At 45.9% G+C, this 18261-nt stretch overlaps 1 protein-coding gene across 1 annotated transcript in view; it reads left to right on the forward strand.

Moving 5' to 3' along the window:
• The window catches only part of LOC115480179 (serine/threonine-protein phosphatase 5), a 165553-nt gene that overhangs the window by 45877 nt on the left and 101415 nt on the right, over window positions 1–18261 (forward strand). Inside the window, exon 2 of the mRNA XM_030218668.1 lies at window positions 8048–8289. Coding sequence (XP_030074528.1) covers window positions 8048–8289 — 242 coding nt within the window. The remainder of the gene's footprint in view (window positions 1–8047; window positions 8290–18261) is intronic.

Below are 18261 nucleotides of genomic sequence, written 5' to 3' on the forward strand. Positions count from 1 at the left end.
GCCAAGACCTGTCGTTTCTTTCTTTACAACATCCGTAAAATCCGCCCCTTTCTTTCTGAGCACTCTACCAAAACCCTCATCCACACCCTTGTCACCTCTCGTTTAGACTACTGCAATCTGCTTCTTGCTGGCCTCCCACTTAGTCACCTCTCCCCTCTCCAATCGGTTCAAAACTCTGCTGCCCGTCTCGTCTTCCGCCAGGGTCGCTTTACTCATACTACCCCTCTCCTCAAGTCACTTCACTGGCTCCCTATCCGTTTTCGCATCCTGTTCAAACTTTTTCTACTAACCTATAAATGTACTCACTCGGCTGCTCCCCAGTATCTCTCCACACTCGTCCTTCCTGACACCTCTTCCCGTGCACTCCGCTCCATGGATAAATCCTTCTTATCTGTTCCCTTCTCCACTACTGCCAACTCCAGACTTCGTGCCTTCTGTCTCGCTGCACCCTACACCTGGAATAAACTTCCTGAGCCCCTACGTCTTGCCCCATCCTTGGCCACCTTTAAATCTAGACTGAAAGCCCACCTCCTTAACATTGCTTTTGACTTGTAACCACTCGCCTCCACCTACCCTCCTCTCCTCCTTCCTGTACACATTAATTGATTTGATTTGCTTACTTTATTTTTTGTCTATTAGATTGTAAGCTCTTTGAGCAGGGACTGTCTTTCTTCTATGTGCAGCGCTGCGTACGCCTTGTAGCGCTATAGAAATGCTAAATAGTAGTAGTAGTAGTGAACTGGATTAGGAACTGGTTGACGGACAGATGCCAGAGTGTGGTGGTTAATGGAATTCGCTCGGCTGAGGGAAAGGTGAGTAGTGGAGTGCCTCAGGGATCGGTGCTGGGGCCGATTCTGTTCAATATATTTGTGAGTGACATTGCTGAAGGGTTAGAACAGTGATGGCGAACCTTTCAGAGACCAAGTGCCCAAACAGCAACCCCAAATCTAATTATTTATCGCAAAGTGCCAACAGGGCAATTTAACCTGAATAACAGGTGCCGGTACTCATTATGGGCGGGGTCACCACATGACTCCACCCCATGATAGCCACACCCTTTACACCAGCCATGGCGCATATAAACAGACATCATTGAAAATATTATACTAGTATAGGAGAAAAAAATAACTTGATATTTTTTCATTATAAATCATTTCTGTAAGCTGTTACAGCTCCAGTATACCCAGTGCAAAATAAGACAGCAGATGTAAATTCTCAAATTGGACATATTCCAAACACTAAAATGAAAATAAAATGATTTTTTCTACCTTTGCTGTCTGGTGATTTTGTTTTTCTATCCATATTGGACCTAGTCTCTGATTCTGCTGCTATCTGTTCTCTTAACTCCGTTTCCAGGGCTTCCCTCCCTTCCAGCACCAGGCCTCCCACCCGGCATCAGGCACCCCTCCCTCCCTCCCACCAAGCACCAGGCTGGCCTCCCTCCCACCCACCCAGCACCAGGTCGCCTGCTGCCCCCCCGCGAGCACCAGGGCCCCCCTCCGAAATTTGTAAAGTCATACCTGATCGGGGTTAAGGCGGCAGCGGCAGTGAAAAGCGCTGGCTCGGCGCACCTTCAGCCTTCCCTTCTGTCTCTCAAGCGCTGGTCCCGCCCTCATTTCCTGTTCCCAATCAAAGAACGTATTGCCCCGGGATACATGACAGACCTCTCAGACCTACCAACCAGAAACACATCAAGATCATCACGAACATGCCTAAATCTCCACCATCCAAGCTGGTAACCTCTGACCAATGGATTCTTCAAATAGTCTGTTGCATTGGCAACAGATGCCACCAAGAGCAGATCACTTAGCTCTCCGCAAGAGCAGGTACTTGGAGAGGAACTTTCCGTCCTTCTAAAGGCACATGCAGTTGACCCTGTTCCACAGTGGAAGAGGGAAAGGGATTCTGTTCCAGGTACTTCCTTGTGCGAAAGAAGATGGGGTGGGGGGAATGTGTCCCATCCTAGACTTAAGGGCCGTGAACAAATTCCTGGTCAAAGAAAAGTTTAGGATGGTTTCCCTGGGCACCCTTTTCCCCATGATTCAGGAAAACGATTGGTTATGCTCTCTGGACTTAAAGGATGCTTAAACTTACTTCCTGTGAGCTGGAAGTATCAGGATGTATCTTCAGTTTCGGCCGAGGACACATCATTCCTTGTACTGCGTGTTGCTTTTCAGCCTCATATCTGCTTCCAGGGTCTTCACCAAGTTACTTGCAATAGTCATGATGTTGCTATGCAGACTAGGAGTCCATTTGTTCCCCCTATCTCGACAATTGGCTGGTGAAGAGCACACATCGAAGGATGATGCTCAGGAGATCATGTGGGACTGTTCGGGTGTTTTAAACTACCCCAAGTCACATCTGCTCTCTGTCCGGCGAAGTTCATTGGAGCCCTGCTACATATGCAGTAGGCGCAAGCTTTTCTCCCTATGCCTATGGCAGACACTCTTGTCTCCCTTGCCACTCAAGTTCGAGCCAGAAGGCAGGTCACAGCTCGGCAGATATTGAGGTTGTTAGGCCACATGGCCTCCTCCATCCATGTGATATCCATAGCATGTCTTCACCACTGACCTTAGCTTCCCAGTGCTGTCAGGCCACGGGGAACCTGGTGGATGTCATCCGAGTGATACCAGAGCTGGTTCAGTCTCTGCTGTGGTGGACTATTTGATCCAGTTTGACTCTGGGATTCCCATTCCAAATTCCCCAGCCCCGGAAGGTGCTGATGAGATGCATCCTATCTGGGGTGGAGAACTCATTTAGACTGGCTTCACACTGAAGTTACTCGGTCAGCCCAGGAGACTGATCTTCGCATCGACCTTCTGGAGCTACTGGTGATATGCAACACTAAAGGCTTTCAGAGATCGACTGATCAACCAAATTGTACTCATTCAAATTGCCTCCTTGGGTCTTTCGGAGGGTGTCTCCCGAGTCTTGCTTGCTTCCAGGAAAGATTCCACAAAAAGGTGTTAGTCTTTCAAATGGAGGAGGTTTGCTGTCTGGTGTGACAGCAAGGCCCTAGATTCCTTTTCTTGTCCTACACGGACCCTGCTTGAATACCTTCTACACTTAACAGAGTCTGGTCTCAAGACCAACTCCGTAAGAGTTCACCTTAGTGCAATTAGTGCTTATCAACGTGTAGAGGGTAAGCCTATCTCTGGACAGCCTTTAGTTGTTCGCTTCATAAGAGGTTTCCTTTTGTCAAAGCCCCCTATCAAACCTCCACCAGTGTCATGGGATCTCAACGTCGTTCTCACCCAGCTGATGAAAGCTCCTTTTGAGCCACTGAATTCCTGCCATCTGAAGTACTTGACCTGGAAGGTCATTTTCTTGGTAGCTGTTACTTCAGCTCATAGAGTCAGTGAGCAGCCAGCCAAAATTCGCCCTTTCCTTTCTGAACACGCTATCAGAACCCTCATCCACACTCTCATCACCTCTCGCTTAGATTACTGCAACTTGCTTCTCACAGGTCTTCCACTTAGCCACCTCTCTCCTCTTCAATCTGTTCAAAATTCTGCTGCACGACTAATATTTCGCCAAAGTCGTTATGCCCATATCAGCCCTCTCCTGAAGTCACTTCACTGGCTCCCTATCTGTGTCCGTATAAAATTCAAGCTCCTCTTATTGACTTATAAGTGCATTCACTCTGCAGCCCCTCACTACCTCTCCACTCTCCCTACACTCCTTCCCAGGAACTCCGTTCACTAGGCAAATCTCTCCTAATTGCAGCCTTCTCCATCGCTAACTGCAGACTCCGTTCCTTTTATCTCGCGGCACCTTATGCCTGGAATGGGCTTCCTGAGCCGTTACGTCTAGCTCCATCCCTGGCCGCCTTCAAATCCGGGCTAAAGGCCTATCTGTTTGATGCTGCTTTTGACTCCTAACTTGTCACTTGCTCGTAACCTTTATCTTGTGTTATGATCGTGATCAGAACCCCTCTCAAACTTACCTTTTTCCTGGGGGTCAGCTTCTTAGCTGGCTTCTGTTTCTTTTGTCTGTCCTTTCTGAGCTAGCTCTCTCTCTATGCTGGCAGCTTCCAGCAGCATGACTCTAATTGTTTCACTTTACTACAGCTGTGTGTGTGGACTGAGTTAGCTCTACCTCTCTTTGGGTGTACTGGCTTCAAGTGCTTCACGGTGCTGCATTGGTGTGGGTTGGGCCTCTCTGGGTTTCAGTGTGCTGTCTGCCTGGGTCTAGGGAGTGTGACATCATCAGGGAGGGCCTTGATAAGGAAGTGGTGGTGTTCCCTTCAGGGCCTTTGCAACGCTTGCTTTTGCAACTTGTTTTAGGTCCAGGTTAGTGTTAGTGGAGTGTGCACTTGTGACTGTGTGTTTAGCTTTCCTGCTTTTCCCTTGTGGTTCCCCTGCTTTTCCCTCTTGGTGCTTGGGAAGCACTGCTGTGCGTAGGGCTTTGGAAGCTCTGTTGCTGATAGAAGTACTTCAGGGTTTGGTGGTGTTAGGAACACTACAGATTTTGCTGTTAGAAGTACTTCTGGTGTTTGTGCTATTAGGAGCATTACAGTCTTTGCTGTTTGTGTTTGGTGCTTTGGAAGCACTTTTGGCTTCGTGTTTAGCTTCCCTGTTTTTTCCCTAGTGGCTCCCCTGTCTTCCCTTTTAGTGCTAGGAGCTCTTCTGGTTGTTTGGTGCGTGGGAGCACCCTAGTTAGTTTAGAGTTGCAGAGCTTCTGTAGCTTGGTGCTCAGAGCACCTGTGTTAGGTCAGTGCCTAGGGGCACTCCTGTTAGTATAGGGCTTAGGAAGTCCTTTTGTTAGTTTGCTGTTAGGAACACTTCTGCTGGTTTAGGGCTTGGGAGCTCTTAGGTCAGTTTAGGATTTAGGAGTACTTCTGTTTCCAGTCCTGGTCCCTGTGTCATCCGGTATCCGGTAAGTCCTGCCGGCCACTCGAACCCAAGGGCTCAACCCTTGGGGGGGCAGTGGCTAAGTGCAGGTGAAGCTGTACGAACCAGTCCAGTGTGTTCCGATCCGGTGTGTGTTCGTCTGGTGTGCTCCTGTCCAGTGTGTTTCAGTCCGGTGTGTGTTCGTCTGGTGTGCTCCGATCCAGTGTGTATTCCAGTCCGGTGTGCTCCAGTCCGGTGTGTGTTCCAGTCTGGTGTGCTCCGATCTGGTGTGTGCTCCGGTCCGGTGTGTATTCCAGTCCGGTGTGCTCCAGTCCAGTGTATGCCAGTCCAGTGTGTTCCGGTCTGGTATGTGTGCCAGTCCGGTGTGTTCCAGTCCTGTGTCCTCCAGTCCGGGGGATTCCAGTCCGTGTGTTCCGGCTTGCTGTGTGGTGCCTGCAGTCCTGCCGGTGCCGGTGTGCTTGCCCAGCGTTGGTGGGTTTTGCCTGCTGCTGTCGCTCCTTGTCAGCAGCCCAAGGGCTCACGTTTGCTCCAGAGCCCAGCCCCACGGGCTCTGAACCTGACATCTTGTCTTCCTTTCTTCAATAGTCCCTTTCCCTATGTGTCCTTCTGTCTGTCCTACCCTTATCCTTATTAGTCCTGTCTGTCCTGATTTAGATTGTAAGCTCTTTTGAGCAGGGACTGTCTTTTCTTCATGTTCAATTGTAAAGCGCTGCGTACGACTGGTAGTGCTATAGAAATGATTTGTAGTAGTAGTAGCAGCTCCAAGCTCTAGTAGTGCATGCACCTTATATCAAGTTTCATCATAACAGAGTAGTCCTCCGCACTCACCCTAAGTTCTTGCCGAAGGTGATGTCAGAGTTCCATCTGAACCAGTCAATTGTCTTGCCAACATTTTTTCCCCGTTCTCACACCCGCCCTGGTGAGGACAAGTTGCACACCTTGGACTGTAAGAGAGCATTGGCCTTTTACGTGGATCGGACAAAGCCCTATAGATAGTCCACCTAGTTGTTTGTTTCTTTTGACCCTAACAGGAGGGGAGTCGCCATCGGAAAACGCACAATCTCTAATTGGCTAGCAGATTACATTTCCTTCACTTATGCCCAAGCTGGGCAGACTCTGGAGGGCCATGTCACGGCTCATAATGTTAGAGCCATGACTGCATCCATGGCTCACTTAGTCAGCCTCCATTGAAGAGATTTGCAAGGCTACAACGTGGTCATCAGTCTACACATTCACATCTCACTACTGCCTTCAGCAGGATAACTGACGCGACAGTTGGTTTGGGCAGATGGTGCTGCAGAATCTGTTCGGGGTTTAGAATTCAACGCCACCCTCCTAGGCCCATTTATGTTGTGTTCCAGGCTGCACTTTCACTTAGTTGTGTTTCTTTTCAGGTCAATCTATGTTATGTCCTCGCCGTTGCAAGGACCAATTGACCTATGTTCATTGTTTTGAGTGAGCCTGGGTGCTAGGGATACCCCAATCGTGAGAACAAGCAGCCTGCTTGTCCTCGGAGAAATTGTAGATACATACCTGTAGCAGGTGTTCTCCGAGGACAGCAGGCTGATTGTTCTCACAAACCCTCCCTCCTCCCCTTTGGAGTTGTTCTATTCTCTGTTTTGCTTTTTATTAAACTGAGAGGGCACGCTCGCGCCACGGGCAGGAAGCCGTTCGTGCATGCGCGGTTCACTCTGCCCGTGTACCGGTGCGTTCTAGAAGTTTTAGTTTTTTCTTATGGATTTGCTGGTCTCCTGGGCCGTCGCGGACGACGATCCAATCGTGAGAACAATCAGCCTGCTGTCCTTGGAGAATACCTGCTACAGGTATGTATCTACACTTCATTAGATAACATATGCATCCAACAAGAGTAATACGAAAAGAACATTATATATCCATCCATGAAAACACTGGAAACACATTACTCAAGACTAAACAAGAAACCTCTCCCTCCCCCCCCCCCCCCCCCCCAAACCCATATCTCTTTATTTATGACAAGTTTGGGTTCAGTGTGGCTAAAAATAAACATTTGCAAAAAGTACGATACAATTAGTATTGGCACACGTTGTAATGATACAATACACAAACTTCATTGATTGACAAGAGCACACTTATGTTCTCTCCTCTTTCCTTCTTGTTTTAACATACATTTGATCTGAATATGTTCTGCTCTTGTCCAGAAGTCTGAATTGACTGTCTGGTATGTAGTTTCTCAGGGGTTGAAAGTAGAGCAGTTGGTGGGAGCCCGCTGCTGCGAGCCAAACTGAACCAGTAATAAATGTTTGTCATGTTAGCCCATTCAAGGTGCACTGGGAAAAGTAATGTCCTAGGTATGGTATTTCAGAGAAGATTGAATACTCCTCTACTATGTATTTATCTCTCTTTAAATCTAGTGAGCTGGCACCCTAGCTAGTGTAAAGAGAGCTCACAGTGTGAATCCCTTCCTGTCTGTACTAGCTGAGATTATATTCATTGATTTTCTGGAATGCCTGGGGACCAGTGTGGTAAAAATGCTGGCTCCTCCTACATCCCAATAGCTTGATTTTCAATGTTTTTCACTTGTACTGTTGTTTTTTTTTTTTTTTTAATTGACTGAAAAATAAATGCACGGATCATAAAACTTTGTTATAAACAGTATTTAAAAAAAAAAAAAAAAAGACCTTTTGCGGTTTCCAAAATGGTCATGTTTTCTATTTGGATTTGAGATGTTTAACGCAAAACGTTCAGAGTCCAACTTGGACATCGTATCGAAAATGCTGTTCCTCGTGTAACTAAACTCTGGAATGCATTGCCAGAGAATGTGGTAAAAGCAGTTAGCTTAGCAGGGTTTTTGGGAAATCCCACTGTCTATTTCTAAGATAAGCAGCATAAAATCTGTTTTACTCTTTGGGATCTTGCCAGGTACCTGTGACCTGGATTGGCCTCTGTTGGAAACAAGATACTGGGCTTGATGGACATTCTGTCTGTCCCAGTATGGCCAATGCTTATGTTCTTATTTTGTTTAATATATTTATTTACCGCCTTTTTGAGGGAATTCACTCAAGGTGGTGTACAGTAAGAATAGATCAAACATGAGCAATAGGCAATTACAACAGTCAAAATATTCAAATAACAATACAAAGTATGGATTAGGGTACCCTTAACAGTACCCTTGTGATTCTTATGTGTAACATGAGCTGTTTTGCTCTTCCTGGCAGGGAAAGACTATGAGAATGCAGTGAAGTATTACAGCGATGCCATCAGTCTGAACCCTGGAAATGCCATTTATTATGGAAACCGCAGCTTGGCATACCTACGCACGGAGTGCTATGGCTATGCCCTTGCCGATGCCACCAAGGCCATTGAGCTGGACAAGAAGTACATCAAAGGTTATTACCGAAGGGCTACTTGCAACATGGCCCTAGGCAAATTCAAGGCTGCCCTTCGGGACTATGAGACGGTGAGTGTCCTGTCTGTTAGTTCTTTTATGTTGTGTGTGAGGTGGGTTTTTTTTTTTTTGTGCCTATTAGCACATTGACCTCTACAGGCTGGTTCTGCTAATTTTTCCTTCGTCCTGTGATACCACATCTACCATCTCCTTGATCTGAGACTTTACGCCTCATTTTCCTCCTCCTCCTCCTCCTGAGTTCACACTATGCCAGGCTTTAGCCACCATTGAAGGACCTCTGTGTCTATCTGAAGGTTACCCCTTCTTCACCCCTCCATCTCTCTGTGGGTCTCATGTTTTCTATAGAACTGCTAGAATTTTTTTTTTTTTTTAATTTCCATCCTCTTTTTTTTTTTTATTTTTTTTATTTGGACAGGGAGAGGATGTGTTCACATTGAACTCCTATAATCCAGGTTAAATAATACACTATTTGCTTATTTACTTCCCAAAGTTTACTTACTTCTGCTCAATGTCGGAGAACCAGTCCTGAGTGCTATTTTTATTTAGATTTTCCTTCCTTCACGTAGTTAATTTCATTTGTTTTGTTTGGACAAATGCAATTTTTTGTCTCACTGCATTTTTCAAGCAAGCATCCTTTCTTTTTGTTTGTGATATGAGCTGGATCTACAACTAAAAAAGCCTCCAGATATCTGCTTCAATTGGAACAAAGGACATTAGGATGAGAAACTGCAAATTGAAACCATCTCTACAGCTTGAGTTAAAATTCATATCAATAACTTATTTCTTAAATTCTGATATCCTGCTTGAAGCTTCCTCAACATTAAAACTTCCAAACAGTTTCACAGGAGTGAAATACAGCCATTTGATGTATATCTCTAGTGAACAGAAGTGCCTGTTAAATATTACATACTGAACTTTAAAAAACAAATTACCTTGTTTCAAGTTTTAAAAGTACAAAATATAGGTAGAATTAGCTGACTGACTTTATATCTCATTTTAAGTAAAAAGTCTTTATTGAAGCAACAACAGAGCTTCTCTTCCTAGGAACTCAGACCCTCAGCAAACATTGTCTGCATAATTAACATAACAAACTGTATAAGTGAATTTACAAAGATCTAAACAGTGTATTAAAGCAACTCTTCGAACCTAATAAAGATATCTAAGGATAATTATCAATTTTAAATATAAAGTTTTTATTGAAGTAATAACAGAGCTGACACGTCAAAGGGACTCGGACCCTCAGCAAGCACTGTCTGCATAATTAACACACCACTGATAACTGCTGCCAAACACAAATTGTCTTTTGTTATACTCTGAAACTCTACAGATCTGCATGTAGTAAACTCTTAATCAAGAAAAGCAATATTTTTGACTTAAATAAAACTGTTTGTGAATTTAGAAAAAGAGCTAAACAGTATATTGAAACAACATTTTTAACCAAATAAAAACATCTAAGGATAATTATCAGGTTTTGTACTGTGTTAGCATTGCTCTTAGCTGCATTCCAAGGAGTGCTTAATGTCAATTACTCTCCTTTGTCTTTCTGCTGCCCGTCTCATCTTCCGCCAGGGTCGCTTTACTCATACTACCCCTCTCCTCAAGACCCTTCACTGGCTCCCTATCCGTTTTCGCATCCTGTTCAAACTTCTTCTACTAACCTAAAAATGTACTCACTCTGCTGCTCCCAGTATCTCTCCACACTCGTCCATCCCTACACCCCTTCCCGTGCACTCCGCTCCATGGATTAATCCTTCTTATCTGTTCCCTTCTCCACTACTGCCAACTCCAGACTTCGCGCCTTCTGTCTCGCTGCACCCTACACCTGGAATAAACTTCCTGAGCCCCTACGTCTTGCCCCATCCTTGGCCACCTTTAAATCTAGACTGAAAGCCCACCTCTTTAACATTGCTTTTGACTCGTAACCACTTGTAACCACTCGCCTCCACCTACCCTCCTCTCTTCCTTCCCGTTCACATTAATTGATTTGATTTGCTTACTTTATTTTTTGTCTATTAGATTGTAAGCTCTTTGAGCAGGGACTGTCTTTCTTCTATGTTTGTGCAGCGCTGCGTATGCCTTGTAGCGCTATAGAAATGCTAAATAGTAGTAGTAGTAGTCAATTGCCTGAACTGCTCCTCAGTTCCTCTTCCCCTCTCCATTGCCTGCAGTAATTCCGTAACTTGAATAAAGAGAATTATCTGGATCTGTAACCATGAGAGCTACACTGTGACCTGTCGCCAGTCTTTAACTCTCCTTTCACAGCTGTACAACTGGCTATGGAGGAACGGCAGCTTGAAAGAGCAACCCAAGGAATGCTTAAGGTCAGTTACTCTCCTGTGTCATACAAATACCTATCCTGCTCAGCTCTGTGCTTGTAACCATAATTCAAACAGCAAACAAAGGAAATTGACAATTCTATAACATGAGAGTTACAATGTGGCCTCTCCCATGCTCTAAATTCTCCCTTACTGCTGCACAACTGACTATGGAAGAATGGCAGCTTGAAAGAGGAACTCTACCTAATAATAACAGCGAGTCATAGTATCATTTTGGGAGTCATTTTGAAGTCTGCCAGAATGGCACATCCACATCTCCCCACCTTATGAGTTCCTGAGACTCCATCACCTCTCCTCACCATATCTACGATGAGAACACTACTATGGATTCAGACCAGAACAAAATGGCTACCATTCAATGGCCTAAAAAAACTCGTTACCTTTTGAAGTTACCCAAACAAGTCTTCCCTTTGGAACAGAAGTCTCAGCTTGCTCCTGTCCTCGCCATTTATATCATTGCCAAGTCTGTGGGCAACAAGGCTTTCTTAGTCGGAGATCTGCTAGAATCTTCATATTTGGGCTTTCTGTTTATCTCAGAAACATGGCTCACAGAAGCTGATAGTCCGATATTACCTCACATCTATCCACCCGGTTGTGGTATTCTTCTCTCTCCAAGACGGGGTAAAAAGGTGGCAGCTGCTCCCTGGATCAATGCCCAAAATACCTACTCAAATCCATCCCTATGGAAGCTGTAAACTGGTTACTTGATGATCTCAGTGAGCTGTTAAAAACTTCTCTCTTTCTCCTGATATGGGCAAAATTGTTCTCACTCCGCTGTTGAAGGGATCTGGGCTAGATGTGACATCACCTGCAAACTTCTGACCAGTGGCATGCATACCCATTTTTACTAAAGTATTAGAAACCTACATCAGTAAACAACTCTCTTTATATTTGAAAATTTTTCTATATTACTCTGGTCACAATTTGGCTTCAGATCATAACATAGTACAGAAACATTGCTGCTAGTTCTAACTACATATGCCAGACACCACCTATGCAAAGGCAACCAATATATCTAATTTGATATATTGGCGGTGTTTGATGCAGTTGATCACACATTGCTACTCGAATGCCTGGACTAGATAGCAATATAGGACTGTGATCAAATGGTTCAGTGAATTCCTTTCAAATCGAAGCTATTCTGTCAAGCAAAACAACCAACTTTCCAAGTACTGGCCTCCTAACTGCGAGTTTCCGCAGGGATCTCCCTTCCCACCTATCCTGTTCAATCTCTTTATGTCATCCCTTGCCTTAATACACCTGGGTTTTAATGAACTACTATTATCCTACGTGGATGACATCCTGCTTTTTTTTTACCAGTGACAGCATCAATCAAAGATACAGCTCAGTCTGTAGAGAATGGCATGACTACTGTTAGCACTTAGGCTCTGACCAATAAACTGAAACTGTGCAAAAAACCAAGGTCCGGTGGTTCCGAAAACGGAGTTCAGGTCCCATCATCAATATCTTTGTCCAGTAGTCAAAGCTTTGCAGTAAAGTCTGAGTATTAGGGGTCTTGCTTGATTCTTCTGTCACCTTCTCTTCCCATATTAACCAGCTATGGAAGAAAGGCTATTCAAAATGAGACAGCTAGTCTGATCATTCTTCGACCAAAAAGCCTTTGCACTACTAGTCCAAATGTTAATCCTACCTCACTTGGATTACTGTAACGTTCTATTTCTTGGTATTAAGTGTCAATGTCAGAAAAAACGACAAATCATTCAGAATATGTAAGTACATAAGTATTGCCATACTGGGAAAGACTAAAGGTCCATCAAGCCCAGCATCCTGTTTCCAACAGTGGCCAATCCAGGTCACAAACACCTGGCAAGATCCCAAAAAAGAACAAAACATTTTATACTGCTTATCCCAGAAATAGTGGATTTTCCCCAAGTGCATTTAATAATGGTCTATGGACTTTTCCTTTAGGAAGCCGTCCAACCCTTTTTTAAACTCCGCTAAGCTAACCGCCTTTACCACATTCTCTGGCAACAAATTCCATCTGCTAGACTAATAATACAGATTGAATAGATATACTAATGTTTCAACTCAACAAAGTTCACTGGCTTCCCATAGCAGAAAGACTTGAGTTCAAAGCTGCTTGTTTAGTTTTTCAAATCTTAAAGGGTTTCACCTCTGAACTGCTGATTAAGACCATGTCACTACGTTTGGTCCAGTCTTAACAGACTGAAAGAACAACTAATGTTAGCATTATTGTTTCAAAAGACAGTTTGAAATCAGAAGATTATCAGCTCTCTATTCCCTGTATTTTGAGTTAAAATATGGAAAACTCTACCTATTGCCACCAGAACAGAAAACAGCTACTTTAGCTTCAGGAAGAGGCTAAAAACCTTTCTCTTCCCAAAGACTGCTTCAAAACAATCCATTGACTTCTACCTCCTTTTATCATCTGTTATCCTTTCCTATAATGTTTTTTTGTCTCATTCATTACACCAATGATCTCTAATTGTTCTTATACCTCACACTAACATTATCAGCTTCTGTCTCACCTAGAATGTAAACCGCACTGAACCCTGGAAAGGGGATAATAGTGGTATACAAGAATTGATTTGATTTGGAAAAATGTTTTTCCTTTACATAGCTTTCCACGATTCCAGAACCTGTGGGATAGTTGTCTCCATCAACCAGTAGGTGGAGTTACAGGACTGAAAACTCAGCTGAGACATCTCTCTTGGCATCCAGTCCAGCTCCTTAGTATTTTCTATATCCAGCAGGTGGATGGAGACACACACGTTTCATCCTCTGGTTCTTAGTATTTTGCTTCTGGTCCAGTTGGACATCCGGTCCCTAGTTGAGGTTTGCAGATGGCTTGAGTGTGCAGAGTTATATCTGGAGGTCTTCAGATCCCTGTCTCTAGTGTCCCATGAATTTACTTCTGCCCTCCTTTCACCTCTCCCCTGTTTCCCATGGAGCTCTCCTTTTCCAGCACAACAACATTAAAAAAAACAAACAAACCAGGAAGGAGGTTTGTTGGAGAGCATGGGACAGAATATCAGTCCTGAGCCTTTCTCATCTCTGGTAAGACTTGTGGAGACTGAGCTTGGGAGGAGCTACTGGCAGTGGTAAATCCTACTAAAGTTTGATTCAGAACTGCATGGAGGGCTGCAAGTTCACATCTCATTACTGCCTGCAGCAGGATACCCGACGCGACAGTCGGTTAGGGCAGTCAGTACTTCAGAATCTGTTCGGGGTTTAGAATTCAACTCCACCCCCCTAGGCCCATGTTTATTCTGTTCCAGGCTACACTCTCAGTTAGTTGGATAAGTTGTTAGGTCAATCTCAGTTATGTCCTCGCCGTTGAGAGGCCCAATTGACCTTGTTTGTTGTTTTGAGTGAGCCTGGGGGCTAGGGATACCCCATCAGTGAGAACAAGCAGCCTGCTTGTCCTCGCAGAAAGCGAATGCTACATACCTGTAGAAGGTATTCTCCGAGGACAGCAGGCTGATTGTTCTCACAAACCCGCCCGCCTCCCCTTGGAGTTGTGTCTTCCCTTGTTTGTCTTGCTACATATGGGACTGACGAACACGAGCCGGTTCGGGCGGGAAGACAGCCGCGCATGCCTGGTGTGCATGGGCGCGCGAGGACTAGCAAAGGCCTTTGCTAGTGAAGTTTCCGATTGGAGGGGCTGCCGTGGACATCACCCATCAGTGAGAACAATCAGCCTGCTGTCTTCGGAGAACACCTTCTACAGGTATGTAACATTCGCTATATCACATTATAGTAGCTGTGCAAGCTATTCTGATTTGGTCATTGCTACCTTGCTTCAGGCTCAGAAACACTCTACATCCATGGCGTGTGCAAGTGTGTGGAGGATGTTCGAGGGCTGGTGTTCTGAATGCAGAGTTTCTCTCTCTTCTGTTCTGAGTGTTTTTCTAGGCATATCTTCAGAAAGATCTGGTGTTGGGTTCTCTAAAAGTTCAGATTGCAGTTTTGGCCTGTTCCAGGGACTGACTACAGACGACGTCTCTTGTGGCTCACCAGGATGTTCGATTCTTGCTGGGAGTGGGCCACTGCAGGCTCCCTTTCGTATGCCATGTGCAGAGTAGAACCCTAATTTAGTCATTTGAGCTCTTCAAAAGCCTGAAAGATCTTAATGCCAAAGACTGTTGTTGTTTGTGACTGTTGCATCTCAGAGCTTCAAGCTCTCTCTTGTCGGGATTCCTTTCTCCACTTTTCAGAGGTGAGGATCTCCCTGCACATGTTTTTTTCCTTTCTTCTGAAACTGGTATCTATATTCTCCGAGGACAAGCAGGCTGCTTGTTTTCACACGTGGGTTGACGTCTGCGTCGGCCCAGGAACCAGCATTTTGCCAGCAAAATAAATTTTTTTTTTGCTAGAGTCTTCTAGTGCGCTTGAGCGTGCTTCCTCAGTTTTTTCTTGTCCGCGGCGGAGAGACAGCGTTTCAGTTCTTCTCTTTGTTTTTGGCCCAGGAAGCAGTGTCTTTGATGGCTAGTTCGTTTTAGTTTTCTTTTATTTTTTCATCATTCTCTTAAAAAAAAAAAAACTTCCCGTATTTTTCTTGAATTTAGCCCTTTTCTATAAGTTTTCTTTCTTTTTTGACGTGGCTGAGTTTCAGCCCGCACGGCCGGGTTCTTTCCTTTCTTTTGTGTCCCTTTTTCTTTTCAAAGGCACAATCGTGTCGTTTGATTTCGCTGAAGCCGTTTTTCCTTCCATGTCATCGAAGATACCCAGCGGCTTCAAGCGTTGTACATGGTGCAACCGGACAATCTCAGGTACTGATACCCACGCCTGGTGCATCCAGTGCCTTGGGCCTGACCATAGCCCAGCCGCTTGTAGTCTGTGTCTTCGTATGAAGAAACGGACCCAAGAGTCTTGAGAAGCCCAATGAGAAAACATTTTGGGGCTCAGTCCGGTCCTTCGACATAGAAGGGAGCATCGACGTCTGAAGATAAGGTAAGGCTGCTGAGAGACCAATTCGCGCTGGGAGTAGTGAGGCGTCAAGTGGGTCTTCACCTGCCTCGAGCCCCCCGGGGACCGGCCTCATCGGCCCCGGCCCCGAGGAGACGTGAGGATTCCACGTCTTCTCATGGTACCAAGGAGTCTCGATGATGGGCGTCGAGCGAAGGCAAAGAAGACCGTTCATGTTCTCCTTCGACACATGGTACTGGGAGCTCTGGCGTGTTGAGAGAGGTGGCATCCGAGAAGCGTCGGCGCCGACAGGATCGCTCCCCCTCGATACAGGAGGTGCCGATGCGTCAGTATCCCAGTAGCCTGGTACCTGCTCCCGAGCCTCCAAGGATTCTGACACCCTGTCCCATCGACCCCGCAGCCTTCTCCGATGGTGGCTCTCGACGAGCGCATCCGAGGGCTGCTACGACAGTCAGCTTCGGTGTTGGGGGTGCTTGCGCCTTCTGTACCTGCTGCTGCAGCGGTGTCTGGGCCCTTCACCTGCATTGACGTCCCCGACAACGATGCCGCTTGCAGCCAGGTCGACTCCCCTTCGACTTCGGTGGAGGGAGCTTCGCCACAGGTGGACCGGGCATCGGCCTCTTGACATCGCCATAGAGGACATCGTTTCTCAGCGTCGAGGCAGGTTCAGTGTCGAAGCACCTTAACTCACGTTCTAGCCGATACTGAGCAGGAGTGTTCGTGGGAGTCAGAAGAGGATCCCAGGTACTTCTGATGAGTCATTTGGGATTTCCTCTGAGCCTTCCTGTCTGCCAGAAAGGAGACTATCTCCACCAGAGAGTCTGTCCTTTTCCTCCTTTGTCCGGGAAATGGCTATGGCTATTCCCTTCCCTGTGGAAGTTGAGGATGAGCCCAGGACTGAGATGCTCGAGGTCCTGGATTATTCTTCTCCACCTAAAGAGGCTGTGACAGTTTCTTTGCATAAGGTACTGAAGGAAGTCCTTATGCGAAACTGGTCAGCCCCTCTGTCTGGCCCCGTGGTCCCGAAAAAAGCTGAATCCCAGTATCGGATCCACAGTGAAACTGGGTTGATGAGGTCTGTTACCCCACAATTCCATGGTGGTGGACTCCGCCCTCAAGAGAGCCGGGAGTACTAGAGACTATGCTTCAGCACCCCCAGGCAGAGAGGCTAGAAATCTTGACTCTTTTGGGAGGAAGACGTACCAGGCCGCTATGCTCGCCGCCATATCCAATGATCCAGTCTTACCAGCTCTTCACAAGCGTGCACTTGCGGGACTCGATATGGCAACTGTCGGGCTTGGTTGATGCACTCCCTACGGAGCTGGCCAAGCCTTTTCACCAGGTGGTCAGGCAGCAGAAGGCGTGTCGAAAGTTCCTGGCCAGGGACTTTTGACGTGGCATCCAGAGTTGCTGCTCAAGGTATAGTGATGCGCAGACTCTCATGGCTGCGTGCCTCTGACCTGGATCATTCGTCCAGCAGCGGAATGGTGGATGTTCCCTTGCCGGGGGATAATCTTTTGGTGAAAAAGTAGAGGATCTAGTTGATCAGATCAAAAGCATGATGATGCTATGGATTCTCTCTCCCACCAGACGTCGTCTGCTGCTGCCCTCTCATCTAGTAGGTTTTTTGGCGGGAGGAGGAGTGCTCCCTATTCCTATTCTAGGCATAGGTACACTCCTTGGCAGCCTGCCCAGGCTCAGCCCCAGCACGCTCGTTCTCGTCAGCAGCGTGCGACTAAGGCCCATACTGCTCCCCAGCAAAAGCAAGGGCCAGGCTTTTGACTGGATCCAGTTAAGCATAGCCTCAATAAAAGTGTCCGTACTGGACGACTTACCGGTTGGAGGGAGGTTGATATTTTTCACCAACGGTGCCCTCTTATAACCTCCGACCGGGTGGGTACTTTCAAATTGTCCGCTTAAGATACACTGTCAATCTGGAATCCCAAACCTCCAAATAGTCCACCGGGAGCTTCAATCTTATAGTTCCCAGCACAGCGGGTACTTGCAGAGGAACTCTCCCGCCCTTCTAAAGGCTGGTGCGGTCGAACCCGTTCCACCAGGGCAAGAAGGGCTGGTATTCTATTCCAGGTACTTCCTTGTGCAGAAGAAAACAGGGGGGGATGCGTCCCATCCTAGACCTAAGGGACCTGAACAATTTCTAGTTCGAAGAAAAGTTCAGGATGGTTTCCCTGGGCACCCTGCTTCCCATGATTCAAGAGAATGATTGGACTTAAAGGATGCTTACACACATATCTCGATCCTTCCAGTTCACAGGAAGTATCTTCGATTTTTTCAGTATTGTGTGCTGCCTTTTGGTCTGGCGTCTGCGCCCAGAATATTCACAAAGTGCTTGGCGGTAGTCGCAGCATCACTACGCAGACTGGGAGTGCATGTGTTCCCTTATCTCGACGATTGGCTGGTGAAGCGTACCTCGAAGGCAGGCACTTAGCAGTCCATGCGAATGACTATTCAGGTGCTAGAACTACTGGGGTTCGTAATCAATTACCACAAGTCCCATCTCCAGTGCTTTAAAAACATATTTTTTTTCGAGAGTCATTTGAAAATAATGTTTAAAATAAAACACAGGAGAAAGAAGGACATAGGACCGGGAGAAAGAAAGGAGGAAAAAATAAATAAAAAAATAGATTTTTTGATTTTACTAAATGCTTTTATGATTATAGCCTGAGAAATTTGTATGAAGTTAATAGAATATCTTTTGTTGTGCTTTCTATCATAAATGGATTTCAGAGTATGTTTATCCACCGTTTTTAATGTT

The sequence above is a fragment of the Microcaecilia unicolor genome, chromosome 11 (assembly GCF_901765095.1).
Source record: "Microcaecilia unicolor chromosome 11, aMicUni1.1, whole genome shotgun sequence".
In the NCBI taxonomy this organism is placed as follows: Eukaryota; Metazoa; Chordata; class Amphibia; order Gymnophiona; family Siphonopidae; genus Microcaecilia; species Microcaecilia unicolor.